The 17,225-nt window shown below is 54.3% G+C and overlaps 6 protein-coding genes across 6 annotated transcripts; 2 read left to right on the top strand and 4 right to left on the bottom strand.

The window, feature by feature from the left end:
* Positions 1-586: 586 nt before the first annotated feature.
* glr1 (glutathione-disulfide reductase GLR1) lies at positions 587-2,124 on the top strand (the record flags this gene model as incomplete). Its single annotated transcript, XM_020202441.1, has 3 exons — positions 587-738; positions 806-1,638; positions 1,691-2,124. The coding sequence occupies 3 exons, from the start codon at positions 587-589 to the stop codon at positions 2,122-2,124; spliced, it is 1,419 nt and encodes a 472-aa protein (XP_020057601.1).
* A 134-nt stretch (positions 2,125-2,258) lies between these two features.
* On the bottom strand, positions 2,259-5,363 carry ASPACDRAFT_77069 (potassium ion transporter). The gene is made up of 2 exons (XM_020204865.1): positions 3,531-5,363; positions 2,259-3,480 (listed from the first exon to the last, which is right to left on the bottom strand). Exons 1-2 carry the CDS (start codon positions 5,241-5,243, stop codon positions 2,650-2,652), a joined length of 2,544 nt encoding a protein of 847 aa, XP_020057600.1. The 5' UTR covers positions 5,244-5,363; the 3' UTR covers positions 2,259-2,649.
* Positions 5,364-6,116: 753 nt separating this feature from the next.
* On the bottom strand, positions 6,117-8,007 carry ASPACDRAFT_115876 (acyl-CoA dehydrogenase family protein). Its single transcript, XM_020195940.1, has 3 exons — positions 7,572-8,007; positions 6,547-7,507; positions 6,117-6,464 (listed from the first exon to the last, which is right to left on the bottom strand). The coding sequence occupies exons 1-3, from the start codon at positions 7,879-7,881 to the stop codon at positions 6,458-6,460; spliced, it is 1,278 nt and encodes a 425-aa protein (XP_020057599.1). The 5' UTR covers positions 7,882-8,007; the 3' UTR covers positions 6,117-6,457.
* Positions 8,008-8,411: 404 nt separating this feature from the next.
* ASPACDRAFT_115875 (tRNA(Thr) (cytosine(32)-N(3))-methyltransferase) lies at positions 8,412-10,064 on the bottom strand. Its single transcript, XM_020195939.1, has one exon. It carries the CDS (start codon positions 9,938-9,940, stop codon positions 8,798-8,800), a length of 1,143 nt encoding a protein of 380 aa, XP_020057598.1. The 5' UTR covers positions 9,941-10,064; the 3' UTR covers positions 8,412-8,797.
* Positions 10,065-11,022: 958 nt separating this feature from the next.
* On the top strand, positions 11,023-14,270 carry ASPACDRAFT_41522 (glycine decarboxylase subunit P; the record flags this gene model as incomplete). Its single annotated transcript, XM_020200952.1, has 2 exons — positions 11,023-14,152; positions 14,215-14,270. 2 exons carry the CDS (start codon positions 11,023-11,025, stop codon positions 14,268-14,270), a joined length of 3,186 nt encoding a protein of 1,061 aa, XP_020057597.1.
* A 557-nt stretch (positions 14,271-14,827) lies between these two features.
* Positions 14,828-16,667, bottom strand: ASPACDRAFT_115873 (uncharacterized protein). The gene is made up of 3 exons (XM_020195938.1): positions 16,057-16,667; positions 15,298-15,938; positions 14,828-15,196 (listed from the first exon to the last, which is right to left on the bottom strand). Exons 1-3 carry the CDS (start codon positions 16,526-16,528, stop codon positions 15,095-15,097), a joined length of 1,215 nt encoding a protein of 404 aa, XP_020057596.1. The 5' UTR covers positions 16,529-16,667; the 3' UTR covers positions 14,828-15,094.
* Between the last annotated feature and the right edge of the window lie 558 nt (positions 16,668-17,225).

The raw sequence follows: 17,225 nt of genomic DNA, 5'->3' as shown, positions 1-17,225 counted from the left end.
TTTTAATGCAGCTCAGATGGCGTCAGAACAATTCTGAATGGTCCAATTGTCATCCCTCCAGCAGCCCTTTCGTATACTTTCTACTATCGCGATAACTCTGTCAATTGCCCGAGTGTGTCTTGCTGATTGGTGATCATATACGAATCATAGACTACTAGAGCTACAGCCCCGTTGCTCTCTCGGTCATTGCCGGCCTTCCCCCCCACCCAGTCCCAGTCCCAGTGCCAGTGCCATTTCTGCCCCTCCACCTCGGCGTCTGACCTCAACCTCTTCCCCTCTCCCTCCCTCTCCCTTCCTCTTCTTTCTCTTCTTTCTCCTACCCCTCCTCCCAATGCGCACCTGTTCTTCTCTCCGTTCCCTTCCAGCTCAGGTACTTAAGAACCGGCTTTCTCACGGCTCATCTTCGTTCGTCCGTCTGCCCAAACCCGGCAGTCAAAGCATCACCACAGCCTCCCACCCGAACGCCGTCGTTAGTCGCCGAAACGTGCTGGCTACCATTCAGCGACCTACCCTGATTCCCATCGCACGTCTCACCTCTCTAACCCGGCAATTCTCCTCGACCGCCGCTACGGCCGACTCCAACACCATGGCTCCCGTTGAGGTTCAGCAGTACGACTACATCGTCCTAGGCGGTGGAAGTGGTGGCAGTGGCAGCGGCCGTCGCGCCGCCGGCTGGTATGGTGCGAAGACCCTGATCGTGGAGAGTGGACGCTCCGGCGGTACCTGTGTCAACGTTGGGTGAGTTCTAAGCTATGCCCACTTGTCCGTCAAATCTCAGAGCTAATGACCTGCTCCAAATCTCCAGCTGTGTCCCTAAGAAGATGACCTGGAACTTCGCCTCCGTCAACGAGAACCTGCACGCGGCCAAGCACTACGGCTACACGGTGCCGGAGGACGTGAAGATCGACTACAAGTACTTCAAGGAGCGACGCGACGCGACAATCCAGCGGCTGAACGGGATCTACGAGCGCAACTGGGGCCGCGAGGGGATCGACCTGGTGCACGGGCGGGCGGGCTTCGTGGAGCCCAAGGTGATCGAGGTGACGCTGGAGGACGGTAGCAAGGCGCGGTACACGGCGCCGCACATCCTGATCGCGACGGGCGGACGGCCCAGCATCCCGGACATCAAGGGCGCCGAGCACGGCATCACCAGCGACGGGTTTTTCGAGATCGAGGAGCTGCCGCCCAAGGTCGCCGTCGTGGGCGCGGGGTACATCGCCGTGGAGCTGGCGGGCGTGATGGGCGCCGTGGGCGTCGAGACCCACATGTACATCCGCGGCCAGGAGTTCCTGCGCAAGTTCGACCCGATGATCTCCAAGACCATGACCGAGCGCTACGAGTCCGTCGGCATCCACGTCCACCGGGGCCACCAGGGCTTCAAGGAGGTCCAGCTCCTCCGCGACGGCAAGGGCAAGGACAAGCTGCTCAAGCTGATCCACCACGACGGCTCCGAGACCGAGGTCAACGAGCTGCTGTGGGCCGTCGGCCGCGTCCCCGAGGTCGAGGACCTGCACCTGGACATCCCCGGCGTTAAGCTGAACAACAACGGCCACATCGTCGTCGACGAGTTCCAGAACACCAGCGTCGACGGTGTCTATGCCATCGGTGATGTCACCGGCCAGGCCGAGCTGACTCCTGGTATGTTTTCAACCCCGTAAAAAAAAACCAAAGCAAACTAACACTTCAAAAGTCGCCATCGCCGCCGGCCGCCAACTCGGCAACCGCCTCTTCGGTGGCCCCGAGTTCAAGACCGCCAAGCTCTCCTACGACAACATCCCCACCGTGGTCTTCTCCCACCCCGAGGTCGGCACCGTGGGTCTCACCGAGCCCGAGGCCCGCCAGAAGTACGGCGACGACCAGATCAAGGTCTACCACACCCGCTTCACCGCCATGTACTACGACCTGTACCCGGCCGAGGAGAAGAAGCAGAACCCCACCGAGTTCAAGCTCATTTGCGCCGGCCCCGAGGAGAAGGTTGTGGGTCTGCACATTCTGGGTCTGGGCTGCGGCGAGATGCTCCAGGGTTTCGGCGTCGCCGTCAAGATGGGCGCCACCAAGAAGGACTTCGATAGCTGCGTCGCCATTCACCCCACCAGTGCGGAGGAGTTGGTCACCTTGCGATAAGTCTTTATATCTTCTGTGCGTGTATAGTAGAGCTGGCTGGAAAGGCAGGCATTAGAATCAAAGAATATACAGGATCCAATACAATGATGGAGGAATAACCATTGGACTGGTTTTCTTCCTTTCTTTTCTTGTTTAGAAAGACCAAAAGGGTAGGTAGGTGTATATACCTCCCATTACTTCATAGAAGTGTCCATCCAGAAAGGAAACGATGCAAAGAGGTTGGAGTCTTCATGACACAGCCTGCTGTGCCCAGTCCCTCCCAACAATCCCAGCGACATCTTGTATACGTATAGTTGTTATGTACAAATCCCGCCATTTGCTTTATGAACACCGTAAACGACATGGAGTATAAATTGCGAAGTCGAAAAGTCCGACACGCTCTTTACCAAGGAAAGAGACACGCTAAGAATAACGCTCGATTTAAAGACTGCTGGATCCTGCCCACATCGCTTGCAATAAGAACCAACAATATCTTGGGACAGATGATAAGCTTTCATCGATATGTAATGGTTCAGAGATAATGGTTTAGACACGTTGAGATCGCTGGGAACGCAGAGTTGAGTGCCGGCGGATGACTCCGTCGCCCTGCATCGAGTGCCGAGGGTAATGATCCCGGGGATCATGGCCCGTGGTGGCGCTCTGCTCCGGCGGATTCCGTTGCTGGGTTTGATCGCGGTCACGGTCGATTGACATCTGGCTGAGACTCGAGGCACGGCGACGCATACGCTTCTCTGCGTCGGCGATTTCGTTCTGGTTGAGCGATTCCGAAGGTAGCAAGATGGCGCGGTCCAACGCGTATGGCAGACCTCTGTGCCGGCCGCGGATTTGCATGGCCATGATGACCAGTTTGGAAAGCACGTGAAATTCGGCGGAGAAAGAGGCGTTGATTCCGGGATATCCCAAGGACATGCCCACAGTGCCGTACGCGGACACAACCTCAAACAGCACTGACCAGATTTGAAACGAGTAGTCATCCTGCGCCTGGAGGCGCCCGCCTTCCACGATGGTGATTATGAAAAGCCCCAGGAACACGTACCACAGGTCGAAACTTAGCTGCTTCCGCAAGTGAGCGCCGATGTAGCTGGGTGCCGTCTGCTGGGTATCATCACCCTCATCTTCATCCCCATTGCCATAAATCCCTAGGCTCTTCTCCTCGTAGACGTTGGTGCGTCGCAGGGAGATAGCAATTGGAAACACGGAGATATACATCATGATCAGATACGACACTTGTACCGCGGGGTGCAGGTCTGAGATCGAGACAACCGTAAAACCAGCGGTACGCGTGCAGATTGCCTGGAATAGACCATCTAGGACCCGAAGACCTGGCGACAAGGACGTAACAGTCGAGTCGTTCAGCTAGCGCACTTGTTAGTTTAATTCAATATTGAGTGGAAGTGACAACTCACGTCAAGAATGATGAAGAAGACCAGGTCGATTCCGTTCAGCAGCACCAAAATCGCAAAGAGCCACCAAGTAGCATTCCGGGGAAAGAGGAGGGTAAAGCATCGACGGGGATGATCGAGGAGAAAGCGCAATTCCTCCCACAAGGGTGTCTCCGCACGGACGACCTTGGACGAGACCCAGATGATGAACCGCAGCATACACGGGAACCCGGTGTTTCCGATGACAACCAGAAAGCCCAGGAGTAACAGTGGGAAGATGGCCCCTTGGAAGGATGCCATCGAGTCTGGGGTAAGAGTGAAGCCCACATCGTTAAAGGCCGACTGGGCCACGAAGATGGCCCACCAAGGACGGCCCTGGCCATCCTGCTCGACCACCGATCCCCAATGAGTAGTCATGATCCATGGGACCATGCAAATTATGCCCAAAAGATGGAACAGCACATAGTAGGAGATTAGCACTACCGCCAAGGTCTTCAGTGCACGGTATTCAATACCACCCAGCTCGTCTCGTTGTTCCTCAGTCAAATCGACGAAGTTGGAATTACGGGCGACAGTGGCATTCCAACTCAGATAAGGCTGCGTAGGCCGCTCCCGCTCCTGTGTGAGGGATCGGAAGACACTGCTGAACGTGGGTCGCCGTGTTGTAGATCTGGCTAGTGGTGAGATATCCGGATCCTCCTTCGTCTCCTTGAATGTCGGGCGCGAGTCCATGCGAGGAAAAGTCTCGTTCCTCGTCCGCGTGCGAAACATCTCGGGCTCGTTGATCGTGATATGAGGACCGTCCATCCGGCGAGACCGAGCATCATCTTCCTCGTCCCCATCCTTGTTCCTGCCCTCCTCTTCATCCTCCTCGGATCCATCCCTGGTATCACCCGGACTCCGTTCTTCGTCGGAGTCGTTCGCCGTGGGTTTAGCAGGGGCTACCACATTCTCGTCTTCTTCCAGCACCTGCGGCACACCACCTCGATCATACTCCCGAGGACTTGGGATCCGCAGGGCTCCTGTATTCCTCCGCTGGTTTTCCAAGAATGCGATGTGGTGTTCGGGACTGAGTTGCGCGGGCACGCGCAGACTCCCCACCCCATTTCCCAGCCCAAACGCTAGCTTCCGCGCGAATGTCGCTTCTGCATCCTCCGCGTTGTTCTCAACATTTCGTCGAGTGGTTGGCGATTCCGGTGGCGAACTGTTCTCCTCGGGAGACTTGATACTGTGACCTCGCGAACGGACCCGACCTAACGTATTCCGCAACACCACGATAGGCCGGTTCCCCACGCCCGCTTCCTCTCGATCATAGCTCGCCACATTCTTGTCGTCAGTCACAGTGCGTTGGCGCGAGCGAGTGTAACGAAGGGCTCGAGCATCGCGGACGACGTGCTGGAAGCGTTTTTCGAACCAGTAAAGCCGGACAAAGACAAGGACGGTGTTGATAAAGATGGGGGTAGTCAGCATAGACGCCACGTACAAGAATACCTGCTGGTAGGTGTACAAAGTATTCAGGTCGACAGTGTTGAGGCCGCTCTGGGTAGATGCACTAGTGGAGAGAAAGATGGCATCGATGTAGGCGAGACTGGTACCGGGGTAGATAATAACCGAGGTGAGGATTATTGTAGCGAAGATGTACATATAATGGATGAGAATATAGTTCAGGCGCAAATTCTTCACCCAGGGAATGCGCGAGGTGACGGCATTCGCCCATCGCAAAATGGAGGAAAACATCCTGCGGTGTGACCGCACGGAGCTCGCTCCGTCAAAGTAAACGGATCAGAGGGGGGTGATCGTCAGTCAAGATGTCAAGAACTTCGGGGGAAAGTATCTAGAAGATCCAAGAGACAACAAGTCAGGAGGAGGGGAGGAAGGATGACAGCCGGGGGGGGGGAGTGAGGGTTGGAGTTCGAAATCGGGGAACCTGCGGTTGCCTGCCGATCGGTGACGACGAGGGGAGAAGAAGGGGGGCAGAGAGAGAAAAAGGCGCAGGGCCAGAGCGGAACTGCTGTAGGTCAAAGACCCACGATAGCAGCTAGTCGGGGCAAATGGAGCAAGTTAAGCATTGTTTAGTGAATAACGGGGAAAGTCAGGCCGGGACAAGATGAGTTTAGTTTAGTTGAAGATTGGGGAGGAGGAGGATGGATGGATGATGGAGTGTTGTAGAAGTCGGAAAGAACCAATCCATGACAAGGGCGGAACAGCCGACCCCAAACCGAAAAATTAAATTAGCCAAATCAAGAGATAATAAAATCCATAAGGAAATAAGATAATAAAATGAAGGTCGCCGCCGCCGCCATGGATTAATCTTCAACCGCAATTGACGAATCACTGCCTTGCTGTATCATTTTGTTTTTGTTTTTAGCTGAGTATGTTTGCTTTTTCTCAATTTCCACTAATGCATCCTCGCAGAAAAAGAAATTGTTTGCAAATCATCATTAAGTATTTGTTTTTATTTTCTTTGCAACTGGAGATACCTGGCTGAGTCCGTCGTCAACAAGGACAAAATCGTTTACGGAGCAGGACCGGAGGAGGAGAAAATGCCGCAAATGGCAGGCAAATTCCCTGGTTCTTCGAACGCCTTTCTCACCGTGCGTTCCTGAGTTTAGTTCCAGATTCCCTGAACGCCCCGACAGTTTTTCTACCATTGTCTCCAGAAGTGGAGAGCTCGATTTTTTTTTATGCGCCATTTTTTGCTTTTTTTCTGTTCCAGTACCAATCAGTGCTGCGATTGGGAAAACGCTTTCTATTCAACCTGCCGGAAACAGGACTATGCCTGCAATGCGCCGCATCCGAGAGCAGCAAACACTGCGCGACAGCAACAAAAAAACGACGATCTCCAGGCCAGATCCTGCATCAAAAAAATCTAGGCCCTGTCACCGCACAAAGGCCAAAGCCACTCTCGTGTCGTCAATTTATGATATGTCTGATATGTACTGTAGACGAACTCAACTTGTTTCGCCCCCCCCCCCCCCCCAACTCCCCCCCTCAATAACTCCGAGGCAGCTGCAAAACCTTCTCGCTCACGTAGTTCAAGATCATCTCCCGACTGATCGGTGCAATTCGAGGAACTAGACACTCGCGTAGGTAGCGCTCCACGTCGTACTCCATCGCGTAACCCATTCCACCGTGGCTGAGCACCGCCCGCTCACACGCGGTAAAAGCCGCTTCGGCCGCCAGGTACTTCGCACTGTTGCAGGCCACACCCACCGAGTGCGCGGGGATGCTCTCGTCCTTGTGCGATGCATCATAGAGACGCGCCGCATGGTAGGTGGCCAGCTTGGCCGCCTCGAGCTTCATGTACGCATCCGCCAGCGGGTGCGCGATGCCCTGGTTCTGCCCGATCGGCCGGCCAAAGACGACTCGCTCCTGGGCGTACTGCGCTGCGCGCTCCAGCGCCGCGTAGCCCAATCCCAGGGCCTCGCCGGCCAGCAGACACCGTTCCGCGTTCATGCCGTGCAGGATAATGCGGAACCCGTCATTCTCCTGCCCGATCAGCGTCTTCGCCGGGATGGTATACTGATCGAAGAACACCTCGTTAGCGTCCACCGCGCGGCCACCCATCTTCTTGATCTTGCGCATGTCCAGACCAGGCTGATCGCGGTCCAAGTCGATGCAGAACAGCGACAGGCCCTGGGTCGGTTTGGTCACCTCCTCCAGCGGTGTAGTCCGCGCTAGAAGGATCATCTTCGCGGCCACCTGCGCACAGGTGATCCAGATCTTCTGCCCGGTCACCGAGTAGGCATCACGAGAGGGGATCTTGGTCGCCAGCGTCTTCAGCTTCAGCGTCTCCAGGCCCGTGTTCGGCTCCGTTACACAGAAACACGTCCGCCACGTGCCGTTGATGATCTTGGGGATCGTCTCCTCCAGCTGCTCACGCGTACCGAACCGAGCCAGCGGTTGTGTCGCATACACGTTAGCGTGGATGGCCTGGGCGCCGGCCATACCTGCGCCCGATTGAGTAATGGTCTGCATCATCATCGTTGCTTCCGAAATGCCTGTCCAACCCTTTGTTAGTGAAAAGAAACCATCAGCCAAAGGTAGAAAATCGGCTCTCCATACCGAGTCCAGCACCCCCAAGTTCCTCTGGCAGCGCAATGCCTAGCCATCCGTCCTGAGCGAGGGCGGCGTGGAACTCCTTTGGATCGCGCTCGTTTTGATCACACTCTTGCCAGTAGGTGTTGGGGAATTTGGCGCAGACGGCCGATACGGCATCTCGGACGGTCAGTTGGTTCTCCGTAAAGCCAGTCAGTTCCATCAACGGGCGCGTGGTAGTAGTGGAGAAGCCGCAGCGGGCTGGACGTCGGAGGAGGGATCCTCGCAGGTCCCTGCCAAGGTAGAGTCTTCGTGCTAACCCATTCATACGAGACATTGTGAATTGAAGTTGAAAATCGACTGTGTATCTTGTTCGTGTGCAAGAACAATTTAAGGTGACAGCAAGTGGCATAGTTGGAAAGACGTGCCTGATTTAAGTGATTGGAGATCATCATAACCCGGCATACAAATACCCGCCACCTGCAAATAGCCTTCTCCCTTCCATATAGCCGAGGAGTCGCATTTTCAATAAGGTTGCACTATCATCACCAACTTTCTCGGAATGCCTCTCTGTGGTTACTCCCACGGTTATGTAGCCTATAGCATATGCTATACAGCATGTCATCATAAAATTAGGTAGGTGCATGTTAAAGTACGACTCCTTCAGCGCTCATCATTTCCAAGATATATACTTCAAGCTCCGGCCGCTGCCAAGTTCGGTTCCACCCCGCAACACAAAAGCTGTTTGCCAAGCCCACAAGACAAGGACCTGAAGTCAACCACACTTTACAGTGCAGTGTGACTCAAGACCAAAGACTATATTCTCTGATCAATTCAGCGAGGAAGCTGAAGTCTGATGTAAACTATGGACAATGTATTCGTTGAGCCAATACCAGGTTTGATGCTCTATTCCTCTCTATATAACTAATCTAGATCTAATGGATTGATCGTGTCGGTCGTATCTTCGTACAGTTCTGAACTGGAGAATGGAATACTTTAGTATAGCATCCACCATGGAAAAAGTCGTGATGCCAATTGAAAGAACGACATAAATTCTCTCACGCGCGGACATGGTGCCATGGAGCCGATATGTATCGACAGTCCGTGACTGAGAATACGAGTCTCAGTATGAACCACCAAGCTGCTCACCTAACGGTGAACGCCGATGTGGTGGGCGCGGTATGACCGTATCACATGGCCACCATCTCGCTAAGGTTGCGGTGTAGTAACACTCTAGTCGATTGCATGCACAATCAAGACTCGTTCTTCTCACTGTCAGCAGCAGCAGCTTTGTCAGTCTTGACAAAGTGCCCCTGAATCCAGGAACGATACATCTTGATCTTGCGCTGACGATTGACGATCAGTCGGTTGTCGACAGCCAACTTCATCACCTCAAAGACGCCTTGCTGTTCGCTAGCGGTTGTCTCTTCAGTAGCAGCGGCTTCGTCAGTGGCGGTGCTCTCTGCCTCAGCCACAAGTCCCTTGGGCAGTCCCTTCTCCGGTGTCCACTGACCCCACATTTTCTCGAGCTCATCCCGGTCAAAGAAATACACGCGCGTACCATCGCCCCGAATGTAGAAGTTCTCGCCCATGTACCGGCCCTTCTTGAAACGGACCTGAGCAAGATCACCTCGTCCGTAATCGCGGAACAGAATCTTTCCACCTGGCTTCAGGACGCGGTAGATGTTACGGATAGCCTGTTCCCACTGATTGGGAGCCAAGGCAGAGAAGATGAAGATGAGCACAACGACATCGACCGATCCTTCCGCCACATTAGGAGGCAGCGAATCGTCCCCAGTAGCACTCACATCCCATACGTCCGCTGTGATGTGCTTGGTGTCGTATTTAGGACTGTCACGAATAACCTGAACAGCGGTCTTGGAGAAGTCACAAGCATGGACCATCAACTCCTCATTTTCATTGTTTTCCAACAGCGGAAAAGCGGTGTTTCCGGCGCCTGCACCGACCTCCAACACGACCTGCTTGCCCGCATTCGCCCGAGTCACTTCGTCGAGAACCGGGAATTCCTGGCGCAGCCATTTGCGGTTCTTGAAAAAGTTGGACGTGTTGTTCTTGTAGAAGAGGTTCCACCACTTGGCCGGGTCGGCGTTAAAGCGGTTGCGGTCGAACTCCGATACTGGAGCGTCGCGCTGCTTGGCATACTGTTCCTCAGCAAATGCCTTGAACTCGTCGTCGGGCTCCACGTGATCCCATGCGTTGAACTCGAAAACATCATCTCCTTGCTCCAGGTACCGAGAGCCGAACTGGAAGGGGTCACTGCGCTTCATGTTGTTGGAGGGGTCGTGCGACCGGTGCGGGGGCATCGTCGGGGGCGTGACGGACTGCAGAAGAGTCGCGATGTCGTCGGACGGCGGGGGGATCGGAACGGGAGACATTTTGACAACACGTGGCCCCAGTAAAGAACAGATTTGTGAGAAAAGGCGATAAAGGCAAGGAAATGAACGAGCTGAGGTGTTTGTCGCAACGACCTGTCTGACCGAGGGGGAGAAAATCTTCCTTGAGAAAGGCTCAATCGGGAAGGCAATCCGTGGGGAGTGCAAACCTTGCAAATGATAAGCGACTATCATGTGATTGTACCCCACGTGCTAAATGTGTGCCTGATTACGGCCTGAGGCTACCTGGAGACAAGGGGCAGGCCGGGCAGTCTTGCACTATCAGGAACTTGGTCCCGAGGACACAGAGCATATGCCTCCCAGTGCGAGCTTAAACGAGATGATCCCATATTCTACAGTACACCTACAGCCAGCTACTGTTGCCACCACCTTCAGCTTGATGATCATCATGTCTTGAGCTGGGAGTTGCGGGTTGAGGTGGGACTATGAGAATTGGCCACCAACTGTATACTAAGTAGTGATTCGGAACAATTGCATCATAAGTCGGAGGAAACATCTCGAAATGAAATCATGCTTTTCTAGCTTTGTACGTGAGTAGTAGTTGAACAGCGATGTTCATGGGGGTTGTTTGCCAAAGATATTTCTGAAGTTCCAGCCTCGAAACCTCGAATTGTCACCAAATGGCCTGGATGGAATCAGAAGATGGCGGAGAAGAAGCAGAGAGAGAGAGAGAGATACGACGCGACTTTCCCGCGGGAAATGAAAGCTTATCGGGGGGAGCTTTTCTTATCGCGGATTGCGGGGAGGAATTGAAGGGCGATATCGGGTGCGAGGCGAGTTTCCCGCCACGGTCCCGAATCGTCCGCGGTATTCAGTGAGGTATTCATTAACTTATCGTTCGCTTGCTTTCTTGAGCGCCCTTGTATTTAATTTTTTTATTTGAAACTCAATCTCCCTTTTCTCTTTCCTTTCTTTCTCATCCTCTCATCTCCTTCAGTTCCTCGTGCCGGCTCATGTGTTGAGTCTTGTTATACTTGAATCATCTCATACTTCCCTCTGTCCCTCCCTTCCTTCTCCTCGTTACATACTTCCATACTCTCTCCACCACTATCACCACCGTAGCTATGGCTGCGTCCTGGTGTGCCCTGCGTGGCTCTCGCCAGCTCGCTCTGCGCACGCGAGTGCGCTCAATTCCTTCGTCAATTGCTGCGCGCAGAGTATCTACACCTATCCTTCGTTCTCTCCACACTACCTCCTCCGAACAGTCCTCTGCACGTCGTCATGTATACACCAGCTCCATTGGCGACCACGGTGATCCTCACCCCCGCGATCTCTTCCAGCCCCTCGATACATTTCCCAGACGCCATATCGGTCCTGCTCCAGATGCGGCCAAGGAGATGCTGGCCACGCTAGATCCTCCAGTAGCTTCGCTCGACGAATTCGTGAAGCAGGTCCTTCCTGCGGACATCCTTTCCAAGAAGGACTTGTCTGTGTCGCCTCCGAGCTCCAACGCTAAATTGTACCGCGACAGTGTGCACGGTGGCTTGGGTGAGACAGATATGCTCAAACTGCTCGACACCTACCGGAAACAGATCGATGTTTCGGGAAAGACATACATTGGTGCTGGCTACTATGGTACTATTGTTCCCCCAGTGATCCTGCGCAACGTCCTCGAGAACCCCGCGTGGTACACCAGCTACACTCCCTACCAGCCTGAGATCAGTCAAGGTCGCTTGGAGTCTCTTCTGAACTTCCAGACTTTGACTGCCGATCTCACTGGCTTGCCCTTCGCCAATGCCTCCGTCCTGGACGAAGCCACGGCCGCAGCGGAGGCAATGACCATGTCTCTGGCTACCATGCCCATGGCCAAGCAGAAGAAGCCCGGAAAATCCTACGTGGTTTCGAACCTTTGCCACCCTCAGACTATTGCTGTGATGCGTTCCCGCGCGGAGGGCTTTGGCATCAACCTGGTTGTTGGAGATATTCTGGCGGACGACTTCAAGCTGGTCAAGGAGCAGGGTGACAACTTGATTGGTGTTCTGGCACAGTATCCTGACACAGAGGGCGGAGTGTATGAATTCCAGACCCTCAGCGACACGATTCACAGTGCTGGAGGTACCTTCAGTGTGGCCACGGATCTCCTGGCCTTGACTCTGCTGAAGGCGCCTGGCGAGTTTGGTGCTGATATCGCTTTCGGAAATGCCCAAAGGTTCGGTGTTCCCATGGGATTCGGTGGCCCTCATGCCGCCTTCTTCGCTTGTATCGACAAGTATAAGCGCAAGATTCCCGGTCGTGTCGTGGGCGTCTCTAAGGACCGTCTGGGCAACCGTGCTCTGAGATTGGCCCTTCAAACCAGAGAGCAGCACATCCGTCGGGAGAAAGCCACCAGTAACATCTGCACTGCCCAGGCTCTGCTGGCTAACATGTCCGCCATGTATGCTGTCTACCACGGCCCGACTGGCTTGAAGGCTATTGCGCAGCGCATCATGTCTATGACCGCTACATTGCAGGCTCAGCTTGCGGCATTGGGCTACAACGTTCCTGTCAAGTCCAACGCTACTGATGGCAGCGTTCTTTTCGATACCGTCGTTGTTGACCTGCCTAGCACCCAAGAAGCCGACGCTATCATGTCTGCCGCACGTCAGAAGCACTTCTACCTTCGTCGCGTTAACGAGACTAAGGTTGGAATTTCTTTGGACGAGACTGCTGGACGTGAGGAGGTGAGATCTGTGCTCCAGATCTTCGCCGACCATGCCTCCAAGGGTGAGGTCGTTCTGGAAGAGAGACTCGCCGTGGCAACCGTTCCCGCCAGCTTGGAGCGGACGTCGGAATACCTTACACACCCTGTGTTCAACACCCACCACTCTGAAACCGAAATGCTGCGTTACATTCATCACCTCGAGTCTAAGGATTTGTCTCTGGCTCATTCCATGATTCCCCTGGGCTCTTGCACCATGAAGCTGAACGCTACCACTGAGATGATCCCTGTCTCGTGGCCCGAGTTCTCTCAGATCCACCCCTTTATGCCCGCCGATGTTGCCAAGGGATACACGCAGATGATTGACGATCTGGAGCAGCAACTTGCTGATATCACCGGTATGGCTGAAGTGACTGTGCAGCCGAACTCTGGCGCGCAGGGTGAATTCGCTGGACTGCGTGTGATCAAGAAGTACCAGGAGGCCCACGAGGGATCGAAGCGCGACATCTGCTTGATTCCCGTCTCTGCCCACGGCACCAACCCGGCCAGTGCCGCCATGGCCGGTATGCGCGTTGTCACTATCAAGTGTGACACCAAAACCGGCAACCTCGACCTGGAGGACCTGAAGGCTAAATGCGAGAAGCACCAAGAAAACTTGGCTGCCATCATGATCACTTACCCCAGCACATTTGGTGTCTACGAGCCTGGTATCAAGGAGGCCTGTGAGATTGTGCACAAGTACGGTGGACAGGTCTACATGGACGGTGCCAACATGAATGCCCAGATTGGTCTGTGCTCCCCAGGAGAGATTGGTGCTGACGTGTGCCACCTGAACCTCCACAAGACCTTCTGCATTCCCCATGGCGGTGGTGGTCCCGGTGTCGGTCCCATTGGTGTTGCCGAGCACCTGCGGCCCTTCCTGCCCTCTCACCCGGTTAGCGAATACCTCCAGTCTAAGCGCTCCGAGACTTCATCTCCCCCGATCAGCGCTGCTCCCTGGGGTAGTGCCAGCATTTTGCCCATCACTTTCAACTACATCAACATGATGGGTGCTAAGGGACTCACGCACGCCACCAAGATCACGCTGCTCAACGCCAACTACATCCTTTCCCGTCTCAAGGAGCACTACCCCATCCTGTACACCAACGAGAACGGCCGTTGCGCGCATGAGTTCATCCTCGATGTCCGCAAGTTCAAGGACACTTGTGGCATCGAGGCGATCGATATCGCCAAGCGTCTCCAGGACTACGGCTTCCACGCCCCGACCATGTCCTGGCCCGTGTCCAACACTCTCATGATCGAGCCGACCGAGTCGGAGAGCAAAGCCGAGCTCGACCGGTTCTGCGATGCCCTCATCTCCATCCGCCAGGAGATCGCCGCAGTCGAGAGCGGCTCCCAGCCCCGTGAGGGCAACGTCCTGAAGATGGCGCCGCACACGCAGCGCGACCTCCTCTCCACAGAATGGACCCGACCATACACCCGGGAGACCGCGGCCTACCCTCTGCCGTACCTGGTGGAGAAGAAGTTCTGGCCTTCGGTGACGCGCGTGGATGATGGTAAGCTCATAACGCCCCTCCCCTACCATCGAACAATCCTTCTAACTCGCTTTTCTCTCTAGCCTACGGTGACCAGAACCTATTCTGTACCTGCGGACCCGTGGAGGATTCTGCTTAGATTCGATGTGATACCCATGTTTTAGCTTCTTTCCCTTTTTACCCTCATTTTAGGCACTGGTCATTGCGGTTTACCACTTTCAACATTTGTTATCCTTTCATCGGATGGGATACCTTGATCATCGTGAAGGTATGGAAATAAACAGCCACGATGCGATTTCAACATAACGATAGACGATATCTTTGGGCTGGGCGTTATAGATTTAGAGCGTTTCTCTTACCTTGAATGTTCCCTTAGTGCCGGTTCAACTGGCTAGCCGCTGTCTCCTAACAGCGCAGGGTGAACTAATTAACAAAATCAAATTATTCATAAAATCTGACCCTTTCCCTGGTGACGTGACTGGGATTGCCATTGGCAAAGTAGAATAACTATATGCGATACGCATACGTGAGACAGAAACTCTTTTGCATACACAGTAGACTACTGCTTTGTCAATTGACCTATGCAACTGACTGCCGAGTCCGCTCATACCCTTTCCTTTTGATCTCAATTCCCTAGCACATTCCATGTTGTGGGGTGACAATGCCTGCATCAGCGACGAAGATCTCACATACATTGCTCAGCATTACAGATACGTCCCCACGCTGCTTGAAACGTGCTTGGACCTCATATTGCCATGTGACTAGACTACCGAGTCCTTCTCTATATACAATATTCACAATATGTCCCGATCCATCCTGCGGCTAGTATACACACAAGAAATGCTTCAGAGTTACATTACAACAATCTATTTCGAACTGAAAGAAATTCCTTGTATCCCACACCAATCTAACAGAAACACCCGATGGCGCCAAAAAAAAGCCCGTGAATGGTATACGCGATAATCATGAGAGTGGTGGAGTCGCTTCCTCCTGCGAGGGAGGAGGCTCGGGCACGTCCCGTGGGGGCCAGTTTGGTGCCGGGTAGCTGAGGAGCTTGCATACGTCCTGCTCATGGAAAAGGGGTTATGTTAGCGAAAGTAATGCGCCAGGCTTGGGGATGTGTTTGCAAGTAAACGCATGCAGGGAATAGCAGGAGAGGAACTCACCCTCCGCCTCCGTCGATAATCATCATACAGCTTCTTCCAAATCTCGCGATCCTTGCACCCGCTCTCCTGGAGCGTCCCGGGCTTGACCTTGCACTTGGGCAGCATATCGGCCAGCAACTCCTGCGGCCACATGATCCACGGTTTGGGGAGCGGCCAGTCGGAGAAGTGCACGAGCTTGGCCTCGCTGAGGACGCGCTCGGGGTCCCACGCCTCCCAGTCGTTGCCCAGGAAGGCGCGGTGGTCGTCGGCACGGAACTCGCCCGTGATCAGCCCGTACTGGCGGTGCGGCAGCACGAGCGCCGAGTCGCCGTACCGCTCGTTCATCAGCTCCATGTCGTACCGGGCGGTCGTGGTGCCGGTCGTGTTGACCTGCCCGTACGTCACCGCCTCGCCGGCCGCCGTCAGCGCGTAGAACTCCTTGAAGGACGGCTCGAGCACGATCAGCAGCGACGAGAGCTGCCGCGTGTCCGGGAGCTGCCAGTAGGCGCGGGGCATGGCAACCTGGGCGGACGGCAGGAAGAATAGCTCATCCATGTTCTGGAGAAGGGTTGCGTCCGAGTCGATGTGGATGATCCGGTCGAATTCGGTTTCGCCGAAGGCGAGGAACTTGCTGGTGCTTTTGTCCCAGGATTCGCTTGGACCTAATGGGAGGATATGAGTGTGAGTCGTCTGTATGATTTCGAGCAGCGATTGGAAAATGATGGACACGTTGATTTATGCATGCATGCATGCATGCATCCATGTATGAAGAAAACGTACCGGCTCCGGCCTTGACCATCTGAACATCAATCGGCACCAGCAGCGCGCCGTACTTTTCATACGCCAGCGCCAGCATTTGACTATCCCGATCCCGATCACTCTCGACAATCACATCCCAGTTCTCAGGGTAGAAGAGCACGCGCTGCGCCTTGCTACCTAGGCGATCAAGGGCATCGAATGTCAACAGCGCGTTGCAGAGGTAAGGGCTCGAGGTGGCATATTGGCTGTAAGCGTAGCGGGACCAGTCCACGCGGCTGTAATCGATATGGGTCACTTTGGGTGGCGGAGGCTTCTCCCGGCGGAGAAAGAGGATAAAGAGGACGAAGAATATGAATGCGACCCAGGTCCGAAGGTGTCGCAGCTGCCGCTTGATGATGGCCAAGCAGGGTTCGTCGGGAATGTCGAAGAAGTCGGCCTCGGAGGCGTCCGAGCCTCGCCGGTAAGGGAGGACTGGCACTTTCTTGATGGCCATGGAGGTTCGGAGACTCTGTCAAAGAGGTTAACAAAGGTCAGATAGCATTGCGTCTCCCATAAAAATTGACAGTCAAGACAAGATGGCCTAAGTTGGTGAACATCCTGCTTCAGGGGATTGCGTGGAAAGTGACTGGTGGCTATGCATGTATGGGGGGGGAGGGGAGGCGGACATGTGATGGCTTAGTCAGTTTATGCTGGCACAACTAACGTAATCGGTAAGCGAGCGGAACGCGCAAGCGAGTGGAACGCCCAACTCGTGACTTCCGCATTCCACCAAAACATGAGGCTTTTGATCAACGAAATCAACCACCAAAATGGCTATATCGTCAAAAGAACGTAAGGAACAAGAAGGCAGGATCCTCTTAGCCATTGAGGCTTTAAAGAATGATCAAATTCCGTCATTGCGAGAAGCAGCGCGCGTTTTCAACGTTCCGCAAACCACCCTCTGGAACCGCGTTAAAGGAGTCAAATCACGAAGCGATATACGTGTCGTTTCGTGTAAATTGACTCTTGCAGAGGAGGAGACGTTGGAACAGTGGATTCTCTCCTTGGATAAGCGAGGGCTTCCCCCCAGGCCTTCCCATGTTCGTGAAATGGCGTCTATATTGATCCGGAAACGAGGAGCCTCGCCGGAGGCATCGGATGAGGCTTTAGTAGGGCAAAAATGGGTATACAACTTTATTAAACGCCATGAC

Source organism: Aspergillus aculeatus, assembly GCF_001890905.1.
Source record: "Aspergillus aculeatus ATCC 16872 unplaced genomic scaffold ASPACscaffold_5, whole genome shotgun sequence".
Taxonomy (NCBI): Eukaryota; Fungi; Ascomycota; class Eurotiomycetes; order Eurotiales; family Aspergillaceae; genus Aspergillus; species Aspergillus aculeatus.
Note: the sequence above shows the minus strand (reverse complement) of the source record. Positions and strands in the feature narration are given on the sequence as shown.